At 39.2% G+C, this 16,607-nt stretch overlaps 1 protein-coding gene across 1 annotated transcript in view; it reads right to left on the minus strand.

The window, feature by feature from the left end:
• LOC139714269 (E3 ubiquitin-protein ligase Su(dx)-like) overlaps positions 1–16,607 on the minus strand; it is a 64,236-nt gene that overhangs the window by 18,663 nt on the left and 28,966 nt on the right. Inside the window, exons 3-6 of the mRNA XM_071625986.1 lie at positions 15,551–15,701; positions 5,539–5,663; positions 3,366–3,503; positions 261–494 (exon numbers count right to left, since the gene is read on the minus strand). Of these exons, the coding sequence (XP_071482087.1) occupies positions 261–494; positions 3,366–3,503; positions 5,539–5,663; positions 15,551–15,701 (648 nt within the window). The remainder of the gene's footprint in view (positions 1–260; positions 495–3,365; positions 3,504–5,538; positions 5,664–15,550; positions 15,702–16,607) is intronic.

Genomic DNA, 16,607 nt, shown 5'->3' on the forward strand with positions numbered 1-16,607 from the left:
TCAAGTAAATGACACATTTCCCCCTCTCCCCTTCCATGTCATCTCCTTCTTCAGTTTACCCTCAATCTTCACACACACTGGAATGTAATGCCTTTTCTCTCAGAGTTCTGACAAAAAAAAGAAATACGAACTTGATATGATGTAGAATATATGCTAATTCTTTTTCCTATTTCTTCAACGTGCCATGGAGGATTCACACTTAAAATAGAATTTTAAAAAAAAGACAAAAAAGCATGACCACCAAAATTTGAACTTTGTACCTGGAGTGGGACCATTGGGTCTGGACGGAGGATTCTGAGGCCTGGCCGGTGCCGGGGCCCGCCTCTTGGCTCCCCCAGCCGACGGGGAATTGTTGGCACTGCCACCAGAGTCCTGCTGGTTGTTTATGGAGGCCGAGACGGCCGCTAGGGCGGCCAGGCGGCTGTCTGAGCGGCTGCCGTTGGTCAGACTATCAGGACCTGCAGGCACTTCACCGTTGACCTGGGAAGACGGACCTTCGGGGTAGAAAAGAGGGGTGGATGTTATAGCTCACCTGTTTCTATGGAAAGCTTTAGACTAAGACTTACAACTTTGTAGTTGCTTTTAAAGCGAAACTTTGTCTTTAAACCATTCTATAGCTTATGATATCTTAATGTTATCATAGATATGCCTAATTAATGATTAAAGGTTACTGTATCATATAGAGCATTAATCATTATGTCAATTAACCCCCTGCAAACACAGACTCTGCTTTCTCCTAAGTCTCATAACAGGCTATTCTCTAAACCAAGTGTCGGATCACTAATTGCTTCTTTTTTTTTTCCATTTAAAGATTACAGCAACTCCTCTCTGATGGATTAATCAGGAAACTGCTGACTTCTCAGAGAGACATCTCTAGATAGTTGATGCCTCGTATAGAATCAGAGAGAATGCCCGACACCACAAAGAAAAATTTCCTAAACCTTCTGCTCTTCAGCTATAACAAAATCAAAAGCAGAGGGGTAAGTGACCTACAATATGGAACCACTGGGGGAACCCAGCGTCTAGACCATGGCACTCCCGAGAAGAAAATGAGAAACCAAAAACAAAGTGCCCTATTGGACAGTGGTTCTCCCCTCCACAGTAAGTGAGAGAGTGAAACAAGGAAATAGACTGATGTGTAACCAACATTACTAGTGTTATTTCCAAACTACTAAAGCAGAAGCTACAAAAGGGAAACTGATCTCTTCAGAAATTCTACACTTCACATGAATGTTCCTGTTTATTTTTCCACTGGACGGTCCCTCCCTGAAGACAGGAATGTTCAATTCACCCCGGCATTACCACAAGCATTAATTTGTACAGCTGTATGTTTGCAAATGCTTAGCTCAGAACGTAGCACACTGTTATTATATCCGTAAAAACATGTTTGCCTTTAATCTAGTTGCGTGCATGACTCAAGATTTGGCACATGCTGCAGTTTCAAAAGGTGCTCCCGATTCCAAGTTTCCTGTTCCCATACCATCATTTACTCCTGACATGATATACTGTATACGCTATAATTTTCGCGTACATAAATTTTCGCGAATTGCCGATGTCACACATTTTCGCGAGTGGTTAAATTCGCGATTGGGGGACCAGAGAAAATATGAAGTGGCAAAGAAAGTGTGAATTTTCAACTTGCCAACTAGCATATAAATGATACTAGTTATACACTGCATGGAAAAGACTTGCCAAACTCTGCGAACTAGTAAGTCACAATTCAACATTTTTGAAGTGGCTAAGTCCATCGCGCTATAGATTTCTGACGAGTGGTCCCCTTGCGATAATGGATTTGTTCTCTACTACAAACAGTATTCGTAAGTAGACGTGGACGTGCGTAAACAAGCTTAGCCAGTATGGTCTGTTGGGTAAGCCGTGACATGGTATTCTAGTACTGAAATGTTCGTATCATCAAGGCAAGGGATTCATTTTGGAAGGTAATATTTTCGCGTGTTGTTAATTTCGCGAATAGCTCCCGACTCGCGAAATTCGCGAAAATAAAACCCCCGCGAAATATATAGCGTATACAGTATAGTATGGGACATATGTAAAAATCTGGTTAGTTTTTCTTTACTGTACAATGGGAGAGAATTTCCACTCCCGAACATAGACGTAAAGGTGAATTCTGAATTTGTAGTTATCTTTCATGACTGTATTGCTTTCACATACCAATTAATTAATTAATCAATTAATTTTTTAGAATGTTTGAGAGTGATCTTGTTCACCCTCGATATGCAACAAAATTTTTTCGAGAATTCCAGCTAAACATGGATCCTTGGTCCAATAAACCATTTATTTTCTTTCTAAATAGGCAGGATACATTCAGGAACCAATGGTATTTATGTTACTATTTCTATGATCGAAACGGGTGGGTGTGCCATGGGCTGCTAATGATCAGGTATCAAATTCCAGAAGGTACCACCAATGAGCAATCAGGGGGATACTTGTGTCTAGTATGTATCTCAGTGGATGTACTTAATTTCAAAACTGGGGAGACTACTGTATATTTCCATCCCATCAGGATATGAAGAGATATGTCAAAGGCAAGACATAGTTCTCAGAAGAGCTCAGAGAACTTCATCTGCCAACATTTGAAAATGTGCTTGCAGTCATACATCAAAAGGCGTATTAGGGCAATTACCCCCGGCGGCTAAATACTGGTTAGTGATAAGGGTAGATTAAAGATTAGGGTTAGGTTTAGGGTTAGAGTTTGGGTTTGGGTTAGGAGTAGGTTTAGGATTAGGATTAGGATTAGGGTTAGGGTCAGGGAAGGGTCTGGGGTAATTGTCCAGGGGGTAATTGCCCGAGACCCATCGAAAGGGTCTACCAAGAAACTTATCTGGCTGACATGATTCGCCAGGACAATGAGTTGTTTTAGAGCATTTTGAAATCAAAAGAGTAACATGATTTCGATCGTTTGCACATGACTTTTACTCCTGATGCGCAATCCTCGTTCAGTGAGTGGGTAGGTAGAATGTTAAGGGATGAATGATTGTGTCCTGCCAGTAGTATTTCCAAAGAAGCTACATGTGACGCACTTTAGCGTGAAAGATCGAGGGATACTGCTATCGCCTGATTTGAAATCAATTATAATACATTACATTGCAATTGCAATCGGACAGGTTCTGAGATTGTAATGCTGCTGGCCTACTTTTCTTACAAATATTTTGCACTTTCATCATTACTTAATTGAAATTGTTTTATCATGAAGCGTTATTTCACTCTGTTTTTATGCATGTGTGTACATTTTAGAGCCAAAATTGACAGTTTCTGTAATGAGAACTATGTTTTCCCTCCCACAGAGTAAGGGGGAATTGGCAGATCTGGTTGTGCTCGTACAAGGACATTCCCTTGCGTCATCTCACCATTTTGGCTGACCGCTCCCAAGGAGGACAGTAGCTCCTGGCTGACCGTCATCCCGTCCAGGACGATGTGGAGGTCTCCGCCCTTCTGTGACCCCTTCCCCTCTGCCTTCAGCTCCACAGGGAGTGCCACGTTACTCACTGGTGGTACGAAACGACAATACAGATCATACAATATAGATGTAAGAAGCAATTGGAACCCGTAGTTGGGTACTGTAAAACCTGAAAGTTTCACACATTTCACATGAGCCAAGATTTGTGAAGGTAAAATGCTTGCAAAGTTTTTATCTACACAATGCATTGAATGCTAGTACATGTAATATACTCTTAATAAACTCAAGGTCAGCAATTTGCGGAAGTTTTATAACATGATAAAGGCAGTAGGCTCCACTTCGCGAAAGTTTCATGCCGTGAACATTTCTGGTGTTACAGTATGTCAAAGTAAATTCATCACAGTATTGCCTACAGGAGCTCTGGTGCAACAAAATGGACTATCTTATACTTTCACCACAACTAACTCCACTAGACAAGTAAGTTCTGGGTGACCATAAACACACTTCAATTTATGAAATAAAAATTATGGTTTTCTTTGTAGACCTACGATTTGAAGATTATGACAGAAATGTAACTTTTAAAGGACAAGTTCACCTTCATAAACATAAGGATTGAGAGAATGTAGCAATATTAGTAGAACACAATATTGGTCAATTCCACGGAAAGGTTGCATTTTATGAAAATCAAACTATTGAGTATAGATGATTAATGAAGCTTAATTAGATGATCTGGTATTGTTTACTCAAAGCAGCCTTTCACAACGGATATTTTGATACCTCATTTGTGAACATCGGTGAACGTGGAGTGGAGTTATGTCCGAAAAACCTTCATTTTTCATGAAAATTGCCAATTTTTGCAGAATTTATGTATCATTTCTGATACACTATTATGGCCATAATACAGCTTGTGTAATTCTCAGATGGCTTATTTTCTGAATGTTCTTTGGTCATAGATTGGTTTTATGATGTTCTAGAACTTGTTCTGGCATCAGTAAATATTATTCTCTCAATCTCAAAATGTGGTAGTTGATAGCGTCCCATAAGTCACGTTTTTGTGTCCCATCAGTCACACTGGTTTTCCCTATCCTGCTACTGTACCAATGTGTGGATATTCATACCACTTGGCTCAGGGTAAGCACCAACCCTTTGCTACATTCACGAAAGAAAGTATCTTTCCAGAGACTCTGTGTGTAAAAATATTTCAGAACTTACTTTCCCATGTGAAAAACGGTGGTCCTCACATGTCCCATAAGTCACGACAGCAATTTTTCGTTGCTGTACGTAATGCAATGATACTTTTCCGACTAAGTATGGTGTTTTCATAAACTGTGATATGATGGATCTAACCATGAACTGAGAAAAATGCATTTGATGCAACTATTTTCTCAAAATACTGGTTTGAAATTGCCGAAAATTGTCACTTTGTCCCATAAGTCACAATGGAATTGACCTATTGAAAGTTTGAGGAAAATCAGACAATCCGTTCAAAAGTTATGAATTTTTGAAGTTTTTGTGCAGTACCCGCTGGATGAGAAGACTACTGCAGTGTATGAATAACTTAGATGTCACATGCGTACAACAATATAAGGAAAATATAAAGAGAATTTCACAAAATTCCATCTTTTGAAAAAAGTACACATTCCCCTGACTCGTTACCGATAAATGTTATGGGTAATATTATTCCCCCTGCCTTTAGAAAGAGGCAAGTCAATTGCTCTTTTATTATGCGAAAAAAGTGAAAATATGTTGAATTTTCTTTTATATTTTCTTTATACTGTTGTACGCATATGACTCACAAGCTGTAGTAGTCTCCTCATCCAGCGGTTCCAACACAAAAATTTAAAAAATTCATAACTTTTGCATCGATTGTCCAATTTTCCTCAAACTTTCACTGATGTGTTCTACTAATATTGTTGCATTTTCTCAATCCTTATGTTTATGAAGGTGAACTTGTCCTTTAAGGTAATAAAATGACCATGTATACACTCATAAATATACATGGGCGAATGCAACAACAATGATGATATAAGCCCCTGAAAGACAGTGACCTGTATTACAAAAGTGGGTCTTTATCTGTTTGATTTGGGGCAATTATCAGATCATCATTTGACGTGTCCACAAACCTTTGCCGTTGTGCTTGGCCAGAAGTGGCAGCAGTTTGACCTTTGCCGTGCCAAGGATGACGTCGCTCTTGATGTTGAAGTGGTTGAGCACTCTGAACTGGAGCTCTGCCGTGGGTTTGACCAGGCTGTGTTTTCGTTTAAGAGGGAAACAAACGAGAAAGACTACATGAAAGTAGATACTAGCTGATAAATGAAGTATGATGCGATTTCTAATGATGATTGCAACCCAAGCATTACATACAACGTATGTAACCGGAAACGTATGCCTCCCAGAACACTTTAATTGCTTGAGTTTGTTTGGTCGTTTGCTTTCATTTTCCATCTGACAAGATGGCTGAATAGCCCACATTCCGCTGCATTAAACATGTAGCTGGTCTTCCATGTGGTCTAGTTTGTCTGAGAAGACTGAATATTCAATTTAGAATAAGTTGCTAAATAGCGCAAGATTCAACCGGCAGGATACAAAAATGTACAAATACCCCCACACTTTTCCTGTCGCCCATTTCCAACTATGAAGGTAAACAACTCATGACCATGGTAAGTGTTTGTGCAATTCTGGCAAGAATCCTCATTGCATACAATAGTCATATAATAGCTCCTCCTGGAAAGGTACACTGTAAGATAAGCAAAGGTGATAAAATTGGATAGCTTCCAAAAAAACTACAAAGACATTTTCTCATCCACTAATTTATGCCATGGAAAAGGCAAGTATTTTTATGCACAAATTACATAATGAGCTCATGGGACAACTATATCATAAGTGTCAATGAAGAATAGTCATCATTTTCTGCAGAACTTGCCTGAAATGAATGTATTATCAGGACAAATTGATGACTTATAATAATCTTAGCAATTAGGTTGACACTATATTCCCAAATATTCCAAAATTTTCCCTTGTGTTTGGGAGCACATGGATATATAACTGGATAGTTTATTGGGCTGAATACGACATCTCAGGTTAGGGTCTCTTAGGCCTGAAATGAAAATTAATGCTAAAAAAAAATCATACTCTTTCCTATTTTCAATTCAAATCATGGTATACTTGATTAAAAAAAAAATCACATTTTTTTATGCACAAGTCTCAGATTTGATGTAATTGAATATATAACATAACCAGCAAAATTATAATTCATATTAAAAGGTAAGGACAGTCAACAAAACGCAATCAAGAGCCATTTAACCACACTCTTTGAAATAACTGCAAGCCACGTAAGAGACAAACATATCAAATTTTCCCCTAAAAGAATATCAATATCCCCCACAACATGACAGAAATGTTCAGGAAAGAGATAGTAAAATATTGATATGGCAGTTTTAATCACATGTTCATCATAAATTCCATGACAGAGTATCACATACATTGTACACAGACAACATGCTGCTACCACTGAAGAGTTATTGAGTAATACACAGTTTTGGAAGCCAACCCTTTGCATCTTCCTTCTCATCCCCTCCCCCACCCACCCCCATCTTCACAGCAAATCACATCAGTGATGACATTGTCTACATAATTACACTGTATGTGTGCACATGGGAATCTTGTGATATATTTGCCATAACATACAATGTACATGTGTATATTGTACATCTGTCGATACTTTTCCTCACATAAAAAGAATTGTTGTATATTGTATTTGGTACTAGCCAATGAAGGGTAGAACATGACGCTGTCAGGGGCGATGAATACAAAAGAGCATGACCATGATTCTCAGGCTCATCATGCCGACTCCGACTCCGACTCCGCGAAAGCTGATCTACCCACTCCCGACATCATGATGATGAGTAGAGCAATGATGGTAACGCACACTTACATGTAGGACCTACAGTACACAGTGGGTACCGTGTTTCGATTGCATCTCCTGATTTTATATGAGATGCCCCAAATTATATGGGAAGTGAAAATGGGTCAGAAGGCATCTACAGTATCCCTTGCCCTCTGTGATGTGTAATCTCTACTGAACAGCACATGATGTAAAATCAGGCGCACTTTACAACAATGCAGTGAGAAGTGAGATCTGTCAAGACGTACAAAAAAGACGTCAAGGTGCCAAAGGTCGCTTCACGCCCAACTGCTCACAGGGGGCTGTGTGTATGTGTGTGTGTGTGTATGTGTATGAGTGTTTGTGTGTGTGTGTGTGTGTGTGTGTGTGTGTGACGCAAGTTGATATCTATAGAAACTGAAGATAAATAGTCAGCTGCTTATTATTGCTTGGTGGCAGTACATAGTGGTGCCTGAGCTGCTATCTAATCTGCTCTTACAATGCAAGAACCAACCACTACCCAGGTACAAAGAACACTCGTGCTATTTGCTCTGATTGATTACGTACAATACTGCGGGGTACGGTGAGCATGCAGACACATACAAAATGTGGGGACTGGTTCTTTTGGCAACCGTCTAGCTCACATAACCACTGATTTAACAGAAGATTTATAAAAAGCTTCGTTTCCTACATGTACCTCAATGGAATCCTGATCACTCTACCAACGACTTTCTACTACTAAAAAAATCTGACAAATGCAATGCAAATGAACATTTCCAGGCTACTGCCAAAACTACTGTTTGAAATGTATGTAATGATAAAGAGTGTGTCAGTAGTTTTGTTTTCATTTCATCATGTCCTTAAAGTGTCACTCAATCCTCTTTTCATGTCATGTATATAGCTGAGCTTGAGATGTTTTGAAGATGATTTTGAGATGGTAACATTTATGAATTTACTGTCATAGCCATCATTATATTGCTATATTGTCACAAATGCATACAATCCTTGGTCTTTCTCTCTAAAAATTAACAAGGCCACCATATAAACCATAAACCCTATTTTGATATTGCTAAATGATGCCATAATTAATGGACCACAAAATGCTAATAACTTCTTGTGATAATAGAATACTCCGGGGTAAGATCAACGATATCCTCATCACCAAAGGCTTGTAGGAATTGTAGAAAAACTACATGAACATGTATGAAGGCAAGCCAGAGTTACAGCAGACTGGTATAAAAACAAAACATTATAAATCACCTACGTACAACCTATGCATCAGTTAGCTTTACTCACATGTTCTTTGTTTTGTTTTGGTTTTTCTTTTGTACACAAGAAAAAGAAACAGTAACAACAACAACAGCTAAAGGTTTGGTCACTCATAAGCAATGAATAGTGCTAATTAATTGTCTCTGCAAATCTGTGACTCTTGCAGCTTTTGTTCTAAATCTCTTCACTCTAATTGGGGTGATATTCTCATTTCTAGATGCCCAATCATGGTGATTTGGAGGACATCTTTCTCAAAATTTGTTCAATTTGATTGCATGGCCAGTGCCTAAGATATGTTAGCACACCCACATCACTCTTTTGAACAATGAAAAGGACAAATGGGGAGAAAAAGGTACATGTACAGTATATTGTATCTCTGGAATATTGTCATACTGTAATTTACAACTGTACTCAGGGATCGATTCTGACATTCAATATATTCAAATACTACTATTTTTTTTAAGTACTATTACCCGGTAACATGGGAACAACGGATAGCTTGAATGGACAGTGGTAGTGCATGTACAAGCGCAGAGTTCTCCCTTGCCGATGCAGCATCTCTAACCATGACATGTCCATTCCAGTCAACTTCCTCCGTCCAGTAAGAGGATAAACTGACCTTCACCTGACACTACCACTGACCATCACATCCTCCCTGTCAGTCTGCATACAGAGAAACATCATTCCAGTATCTTGTTGACATGATGTCGTATACCTCTCCTCTCAGAAAGGCATCAACACCATCTTGAAGTGGTATGTAGGGTGACTTCAACTTTGGTGCTACGTTTTATACTGCTGGTGCTGTCTGCATATCAAGCTAACCTACTAGCACCGACAATCAGATCAATACATGCTACACCAATCACTACTATGTGTCTCTTTAACCATACCAAGTGTTACTATCTGTACATGAAGTATCTCATTTTGTATGCTTTGTTTGACACAAATGATGTGGAAGGAAGATTGAAGTGCCATAACTTTCTGAATCACATAGGGAGACCACATGCTTGCTTTTATCATTTTCTCTTCTTTTTTTTTCTTTTTTTTTGGGGGGGGGGGTGTATGGCTAACAAGAGAAAACTGCTCCAAAATCGGTAATATGCTCATTACTTATCAAATGACTGTGATCAATCTAGAGTAAAATCAACATTTGTTGTTTTTTTTTTCCTTTATGCTAAAAAGGTTACATGGTTTATAAGTGACATCTCTGTGGAGACAATACAATCCAAAAGTACAGGGTAGTAACTGGCGTCATGGAACAGGGAACCACTGGTACTACTGAGCTGTTTTGTACATCTAAGGTAGCCATGCATACTGAGTGCGTTGACCTCCCACTAAACAGTCAGAAATGTTTAAAACATTAGAACTAAAATTTCTCTTGAACCCTCACAGATCAACCAGTTCTGTCTCTCTGCTATTCATTCCACAGATTTACAGTAGGGGATGTGTTAACCTGACAAGAAATGACAGCCTACGACTATATCAGGCCTCGAATTTCACCAGTTTTAGGGACAGGCAATTTTTGTTTTTAGGGGCACTCTCTCTCAAAACTTTTTAAGGGCAGCAAAGAAAAGTTGCAGTAAGCATGGTAATTTGAGAGAGGCATTGCAGCAAGTAGACAGGGCATTGCGGCAAATTGCCTTTTGCCTCCCGCGTAATTCGAGGCCTGCTATATGTATGGTATACATACACTATATTGTACATAGTACACTGTACATATCACTTCACTTCTCCATTCAGATAACGCATAAAACTAGGAGTTATCCCAAACCTGACATTTTCACATTTGGGACTGTGTCATATAATGCAGTACATGTGAATATTAATTAACTAACTGTACACTATACACACTTTCGAGTCTGGATAAAGGCCATACAATGTTGTATGCATTCAATATTGCTTTGTCATACCGTTCTTAAAATGCTAATTTCTACCACTGGCCACTAGCCAACGGGACCAGCCAGGGCCACGATAGGGACTTTTAGATTTCGCATCCACGACGTGGACTGCCACGTGATGACGTCATTTCACGATATTGTGCATGCTCCAGATTTTCTGGCACGTCTAGCGCTAGAATCGAGAACTTGTCTTCGAAGGATTTCATGCCCTCCCAGATTGAGGACGAGCAGCGTGCGCAGCATGTATTTAGCACGACGATTATGACATCATCACATCTGTCGACTCGTACTCACCGTCGACTGAAATCTAAAATGGTTTTACTCTGGTGTCGATGGGAGTCAGCGGGAATGGTTGGCTCGCACTTTCAAGTGGCCTGACCGCTGTCGTGTCCACACAATCTAAAAGTCCCTAATGATACACCCATGACGTGTTACTGGACAACTATACACCTGTATCAAGACAGGATTTAGACGTAGCCAGTGTAACATGTACACTCTATTAAAACGTACATGTACAAGTGTGCACAATACAAATTTGGTTGTATCAGTTCTGGACTGTTATGGGGAGTGATTTCATAGTACCCAACTGTGTAGAATATGAATTGTGGTTGGTTAGGTTGACTTGGCTTTATTTGATTGCCGCTGCCTTCTGGACATTCATCTAGTACGTAAGTACATTTGTACATAGTCATGCACTATAGCCATGGATTTTTCAAAAAAGAAATCAATATGATGGTATTGTCATACTTGATATAATAATGAAAACAGATGGTGACTGATCTGCCATATATTCATTATTCATCACAGATTATGTATTTCAAATGCACACTTACATGTACATGTGGATGTACAATATAATAATTAGCCTCCATACAGTTCTCTTTCGCGTAGGGTAAGGACATTGATGGAACAAAATTGCATGTGGCCTATTATATTGCATGATTGTGCATACATTGTATGTCTAGTATGGTGCACCATTTACACAATGGTTAGTAATTAGTGACCTTGGAACCCCATCTACAGGGCTGCGGTGCCAATTTACCGCATTCACAGTCATGTGCTACACATGTGTCATATCGACAGTAATCCTGTTTACAAATGATTCCTCTTATGTTTGACTAAGATGCAGATAATCTACATATTTCCATTCTTACTGGTGCCTATCTACATGTAACTGGCTGATCCTTCCAAACAAGTTTTAGACTGAAATCTACATGTGTACATATTTTCCACATTATAAAAAAAAAAAGTTTAAAAAAAAGTTAAACACTTGTATTGTTTACCAATAGGAGTAGTGATTTAAAAAATGTTCGAGCTACCACATTTTATGCAAATGTGTTGGTCAGTTGAATCAACAAAACATCCTATAATATATAAATTTTACAATAAAGCCTAAAATATACGAAGATATCAGTATTTTTCTCAAGAAACCATAACTGTAGAGGGTTTATTCTACTAGTTCCACTACTGTTCACATTTTCCAACATTATACTGATTATACTGATTATCATTTTTACATTGAGTGTTTCTATCCCCAATCACATTCTAGAACTATTTTGAAGCATTCTGAATAGAAAGCAGGGTTTTGTTTCATCTGCAAATGGTAAATAATGTCTTTAAATGGCATCACACGACATACTGTACATGTATGTCTACATGTATGTACCTAACCACCCGCTGAACTTCTCGGCAAACTAGATAAAATGTATGTAATTAATAAAATGAGGGGTCATCTCAGCATGTTTGTTTGCATTTTAGAGCTTGCTGCCTATACAGAGCTGCCTTTTTTCTGGGTCACCAAAGGACACTGTTTAAAACCTAGCCACCACAACTCAGTGACAAGTACAAAATTTGCTGTCAAAGAGAAAATGATATCAACATGCACTCGAATGTAGGGGGATTAATGGTACTTTAATAATCAAAGCCAATGGCAATCTTGACGTTTATCAAAGCTATAAAGGAAACTACAGTCATATAGAAGGCCAAATATGAATGCACGGTGCTACTGCACATATGAAAGTATTACAAAAACAACAGTTGCTTATTTTTTTGTTTTGTTTTTTAAGTTCTACTGGCATAAAGTCTGTCACCACAGTTCTGGCTGAAGGACATCCAAAACACGATGCCATCTATAGTTTTCAACACAGGGAAGTTGGTGCCACTGGAGGGGAAATCCCTGTTGCTAAGATAGACCTTGCTTACTCAATCTTTTCGTGCATCCCTGAACTGGTAGGACAAGCGAGCGTATGGTGCAGAACCACCCTACAGCGTATTCAATTTAAGAGAATACATATGCATCTGTAATAATGAAAATAACCTCAAAGGGGTTTTTGCATGCTGCTGCAGTTGAATTGCTCATTATGATCAGTTCCCCCTCTGTACGCAATGCAAATGGCATTTCGCGTTGGTAGTCCCGAGAGCTTTTAAAGCATGAGTGATGACTCATGTCAATCAAATCAAATCTATTTCAAGATAAATGTCGTCTTGGATGTGGGCTTTTTCCTAGCAAAAAATACGTTATCATCTTGTGCAATCACAATTTATGAAACTCCAAAAAATTAATTAACAACTGAATAGTTCATAACTACTGGATGGATTGTCTGATTTTCCTCAAATTTCACTTATGTGTTTGCCAAATATTTCTGTATTCACTCAATCCACACACATGCAGGGATATTTGAGTTTCATTCCCCTTTAGCAAAATAAGTTTGATCAACCTATCACAAGAAATACAAATACAGGGGATGGGTGCACGAAGATCTCTGGTAGCAGTGTAGGCAGGGGACTTGCAATCTTTCTTTTATTGATATGCACACACCTGCCATCATCTTGAAAACTAGTTTGATTTTGAAAAATGACAACGTTCCACTGAGCTGAGACTCCAATGGTATAACATATACTGGAATGACGACACATAACATATGTTGTTGTTGTTGTTGGTTTTTTTTTTGAACATCACTCTGTTCGGAAGATGGGAGAGATACCTACAGGAGGTTGGAGGAGATAAAATTCCTGGATGATTCAGGCGGGAATGCAAGTACACACATATTGATACATGTCATACTGCACTCGAAAATCATTTCCGTCAGACCATTTGAGAGAATACTGAATAATCAGCCGGCACATCGCAAGCAGCCCTCTGTGTACACGTGATCCGCCCACGATACAACAGCATTACTGCTGCATGATATCCGCATCATCAAATATTTCGCTGGCACATTCTTTTATTTTTTTTCTTCCTACATAATTCTCAGGAGACTCAGCCAGCCAGATGAATGCAATACTATCATATAACACAGCAAAACAGAAAGAATTCTAGTGGCTGCTATGTATGCATTACAGGGATCATTTTGCAAGTATTGGTGTTCAGGGCCTTCATTTCCTTTTAATTACATGTGGGATGTCTCCATAACTCTGCTGATAATGAATGAGTGTATTGCCACTAAATAGTAGAATATGACATTAGCTAGCATCTCTTTATCTTCATGCCATTATTTCTGTGGTCACGATTTTGGTCTTCTTCACTATGCCATACTTTTCTTCAGTGTAATCCTTGCATTAGAGGCAATATCTGTACACAAATTTGTAAAATGAAGTGCTTTACAACACAAATTTACTGTACATTTGTATGTGTACATTGTATGTGTGTGTGTGCGTGTGTGTGTGTGTGTGTGTGTGTGTGTGTGTGTGTGTCTGTCTGTCTGTCCCTAATAAACACTCTTTCCCTCTTTCTATTTTATTCGAGCACTGCGAAGGAACACTGACAGAAAGTTAAAAAAAAAAGAAAAAAGTGACAGTAAAACATGCTATTCATTTGCCTGTATTGGTGTAGACCTGTTCAGTTTGGGCATTGTTTTTTAATGTTTATGTCTACTGTATAAGCTGTGCCCAGATACATGTATTTTCGTGAATGAGGAGGTCTTGGATATTTTTTGGAAGAAGTTGTTTTCGCAAATTGAAACCTAGGCTTTTGTAAGTGTACTACAGTGCACTCCCGTTATAACAAACACGGTTATAACAAAATTCTGGTTACAACAAAAAATTCAGGTGCAACATTATCCACTTATTTTTATTGTTTATTTGTTCAGTTATAACAAAATTTTGATATAATAAAGGAAAATTGCCTGTCCTGAGGACTTAATCATAATGGGAGTCCACTGTATTACCCTAGCGCATGGCGACATTTTTGCATGTTGTTAAATTCGTGGTCCAACAGCGATTTGCGAAATTCACGAAAATTTAAACTCTCACAAAAGTAACAGCTAATACAGTATTTCAGCCATAACTGGGGGCTTCAGCATGCCTAACAGTTGATTTATGCACTAGGACCCTGTTTACAGTGCGAGGCTTGGCCGCGGCCGAGCCGCAGCCCGGCCCAGCCCCGCTTCAGTGTAAACGCGCAAAAGGCCAAATGCGAGGCCAAAATTGGCCTCGCATTTGGCCTCGCTCTGGAGGTGGTCTCGGCTGTGGCTCGGCCGCGGCCGAGCCCGGCCTTTTCTCAGTGTAAACGCAAACTGGGCCAAATGCGCGGCCAATTTCAGTCTGGCTTCCAAACCCTCTGCCTGTACTATTTCCCTAATCAGGATATTAACCCCCTCAACGTCGAAAACTAGCATAGTTTAAGGTGGTTTTGTCCTGCAAAGGATTTTTTCCTTCGACAAAGGTCTTTGCCTGAACGGCGACTTCGTCGACACGTTATTCAGTTGGCAAAGGGTCTGAAAACCAGACAATACCAAATTGCGTTTGTTTACAAGTAGAGCGCCACTATGACAAAATATTGAAAGGTTTGAATTAAAAGCGCGGCCAAGCCCAGCAGTGTAAACGGACAAAATTGCGGGGCTCGGCCACGGCCGAGCCCGGCCCCGCACTGTAAACGGGGTCTAAGATTGCAATCCACCTGACTCACTGCATATCCCATTTGTAATCATCTTTCCTTCTTTTTTCACGGAAGCCCCCTAGTCATGGCCGACATAAGTTACAGTGTTTTAAAACTGTAGGTCTACTGTGACAACAGGGGTGATGAAGCATTTGATCTACAGGACAGTTGCTGGTAGAAAGGAATGTACAATTTATTACACCACTTACACAGTAAAGTGTTCATCCCACTTAGGATTCCAAGTCTTCTTCACGACCTCTGTCTTGCGAGGCGGTTGGGAATCGACGACCATTTCCACATAGGGATCGCCCTTTCCACTGAAGAAGCTGCTGTTGTTGTCCTTCAGGTTTGCAGATTGTACTGGATTTAAAAAAAAAACAAACAAAGAAGAAAGGCAAAGACAATTAGACAGCCATGTAAATGAAATATAAGTCACACAAGTTCTGACCCATCAACACACATGCTCTGGGTATTCACAAGCAGTACAAATGTACAATCGTACTGACTACAGCTGCATGAAATACATGTATCAGTCAGTAATTTGATAAACATGATCACATTACAGTATTTGTTTTGTTTTCCTGTGGGGAGTGTAAGCAAATACTGTAAAAGTGGTTTCTTTCGCGTACAGAAACTTTCGCGGTTTCCATCGGTGCCGACTTTTTCGCGTGTGTTTAAATTCGCGGTCGGTAATGATAGCGTTGTAACAACCCAGGAGTTCAAAACATTTTCGCGTGATGTTAAATTCGCGGTTCAACCTCAAAGCGCGAAAATAAAACCACCGCGAAAGAAACCACTTATACAGTACCAAGCCACAGAGCATAATTTTTAGCACAATCAATAAATTCAGTGCAATGCTAAAAACCAAACAACATATGATTTGTGACACGTACGTTGTACAGCAATTATGTGATACATGTACAAGTTGTATAAAGAAGCTCTGTGACAAATCTGGGCACTGCACAGAATCTTGACAGCGCTGGTTGTAAAAATGCTGATATTAAAGACCTAATGTACATGTACAAGTACATTGTAGGCCTACAGTTTGTTCTCAGAGTACTCTAAATACTCTAACAGGTGAAAACTTTTGTGATTGAGATTATAATAAATTTTCTACACTCAAGATTTGACAAGCTACTGCTTTAAAAAGGGAATCTCTCCCCTAAAATTTAAATTTGAGAGATGTGAGAGCATGTCCTATAAAGAACTCTAGAAAAATTCTATCCCATCACAAAAAATGTCCCAAACTGTGAAATATTAATCACC

Source organism: Diadema antillarum, unplaced genomic scaffold (genome assembly GCF_040938485.1).
Source record: "Diadema antillarum isolate AM-2024a unplaced genomic scaffold, OU_Dant_1.0 seq00002213_RagTag, whole genome shotgun sequence".
Lineage (NCBI taxonomy): Eukaryota > Metazoa > Echinodermata > Echinoidea > Diadematoida > Diadematidae > Diadema > Diadema antillarum.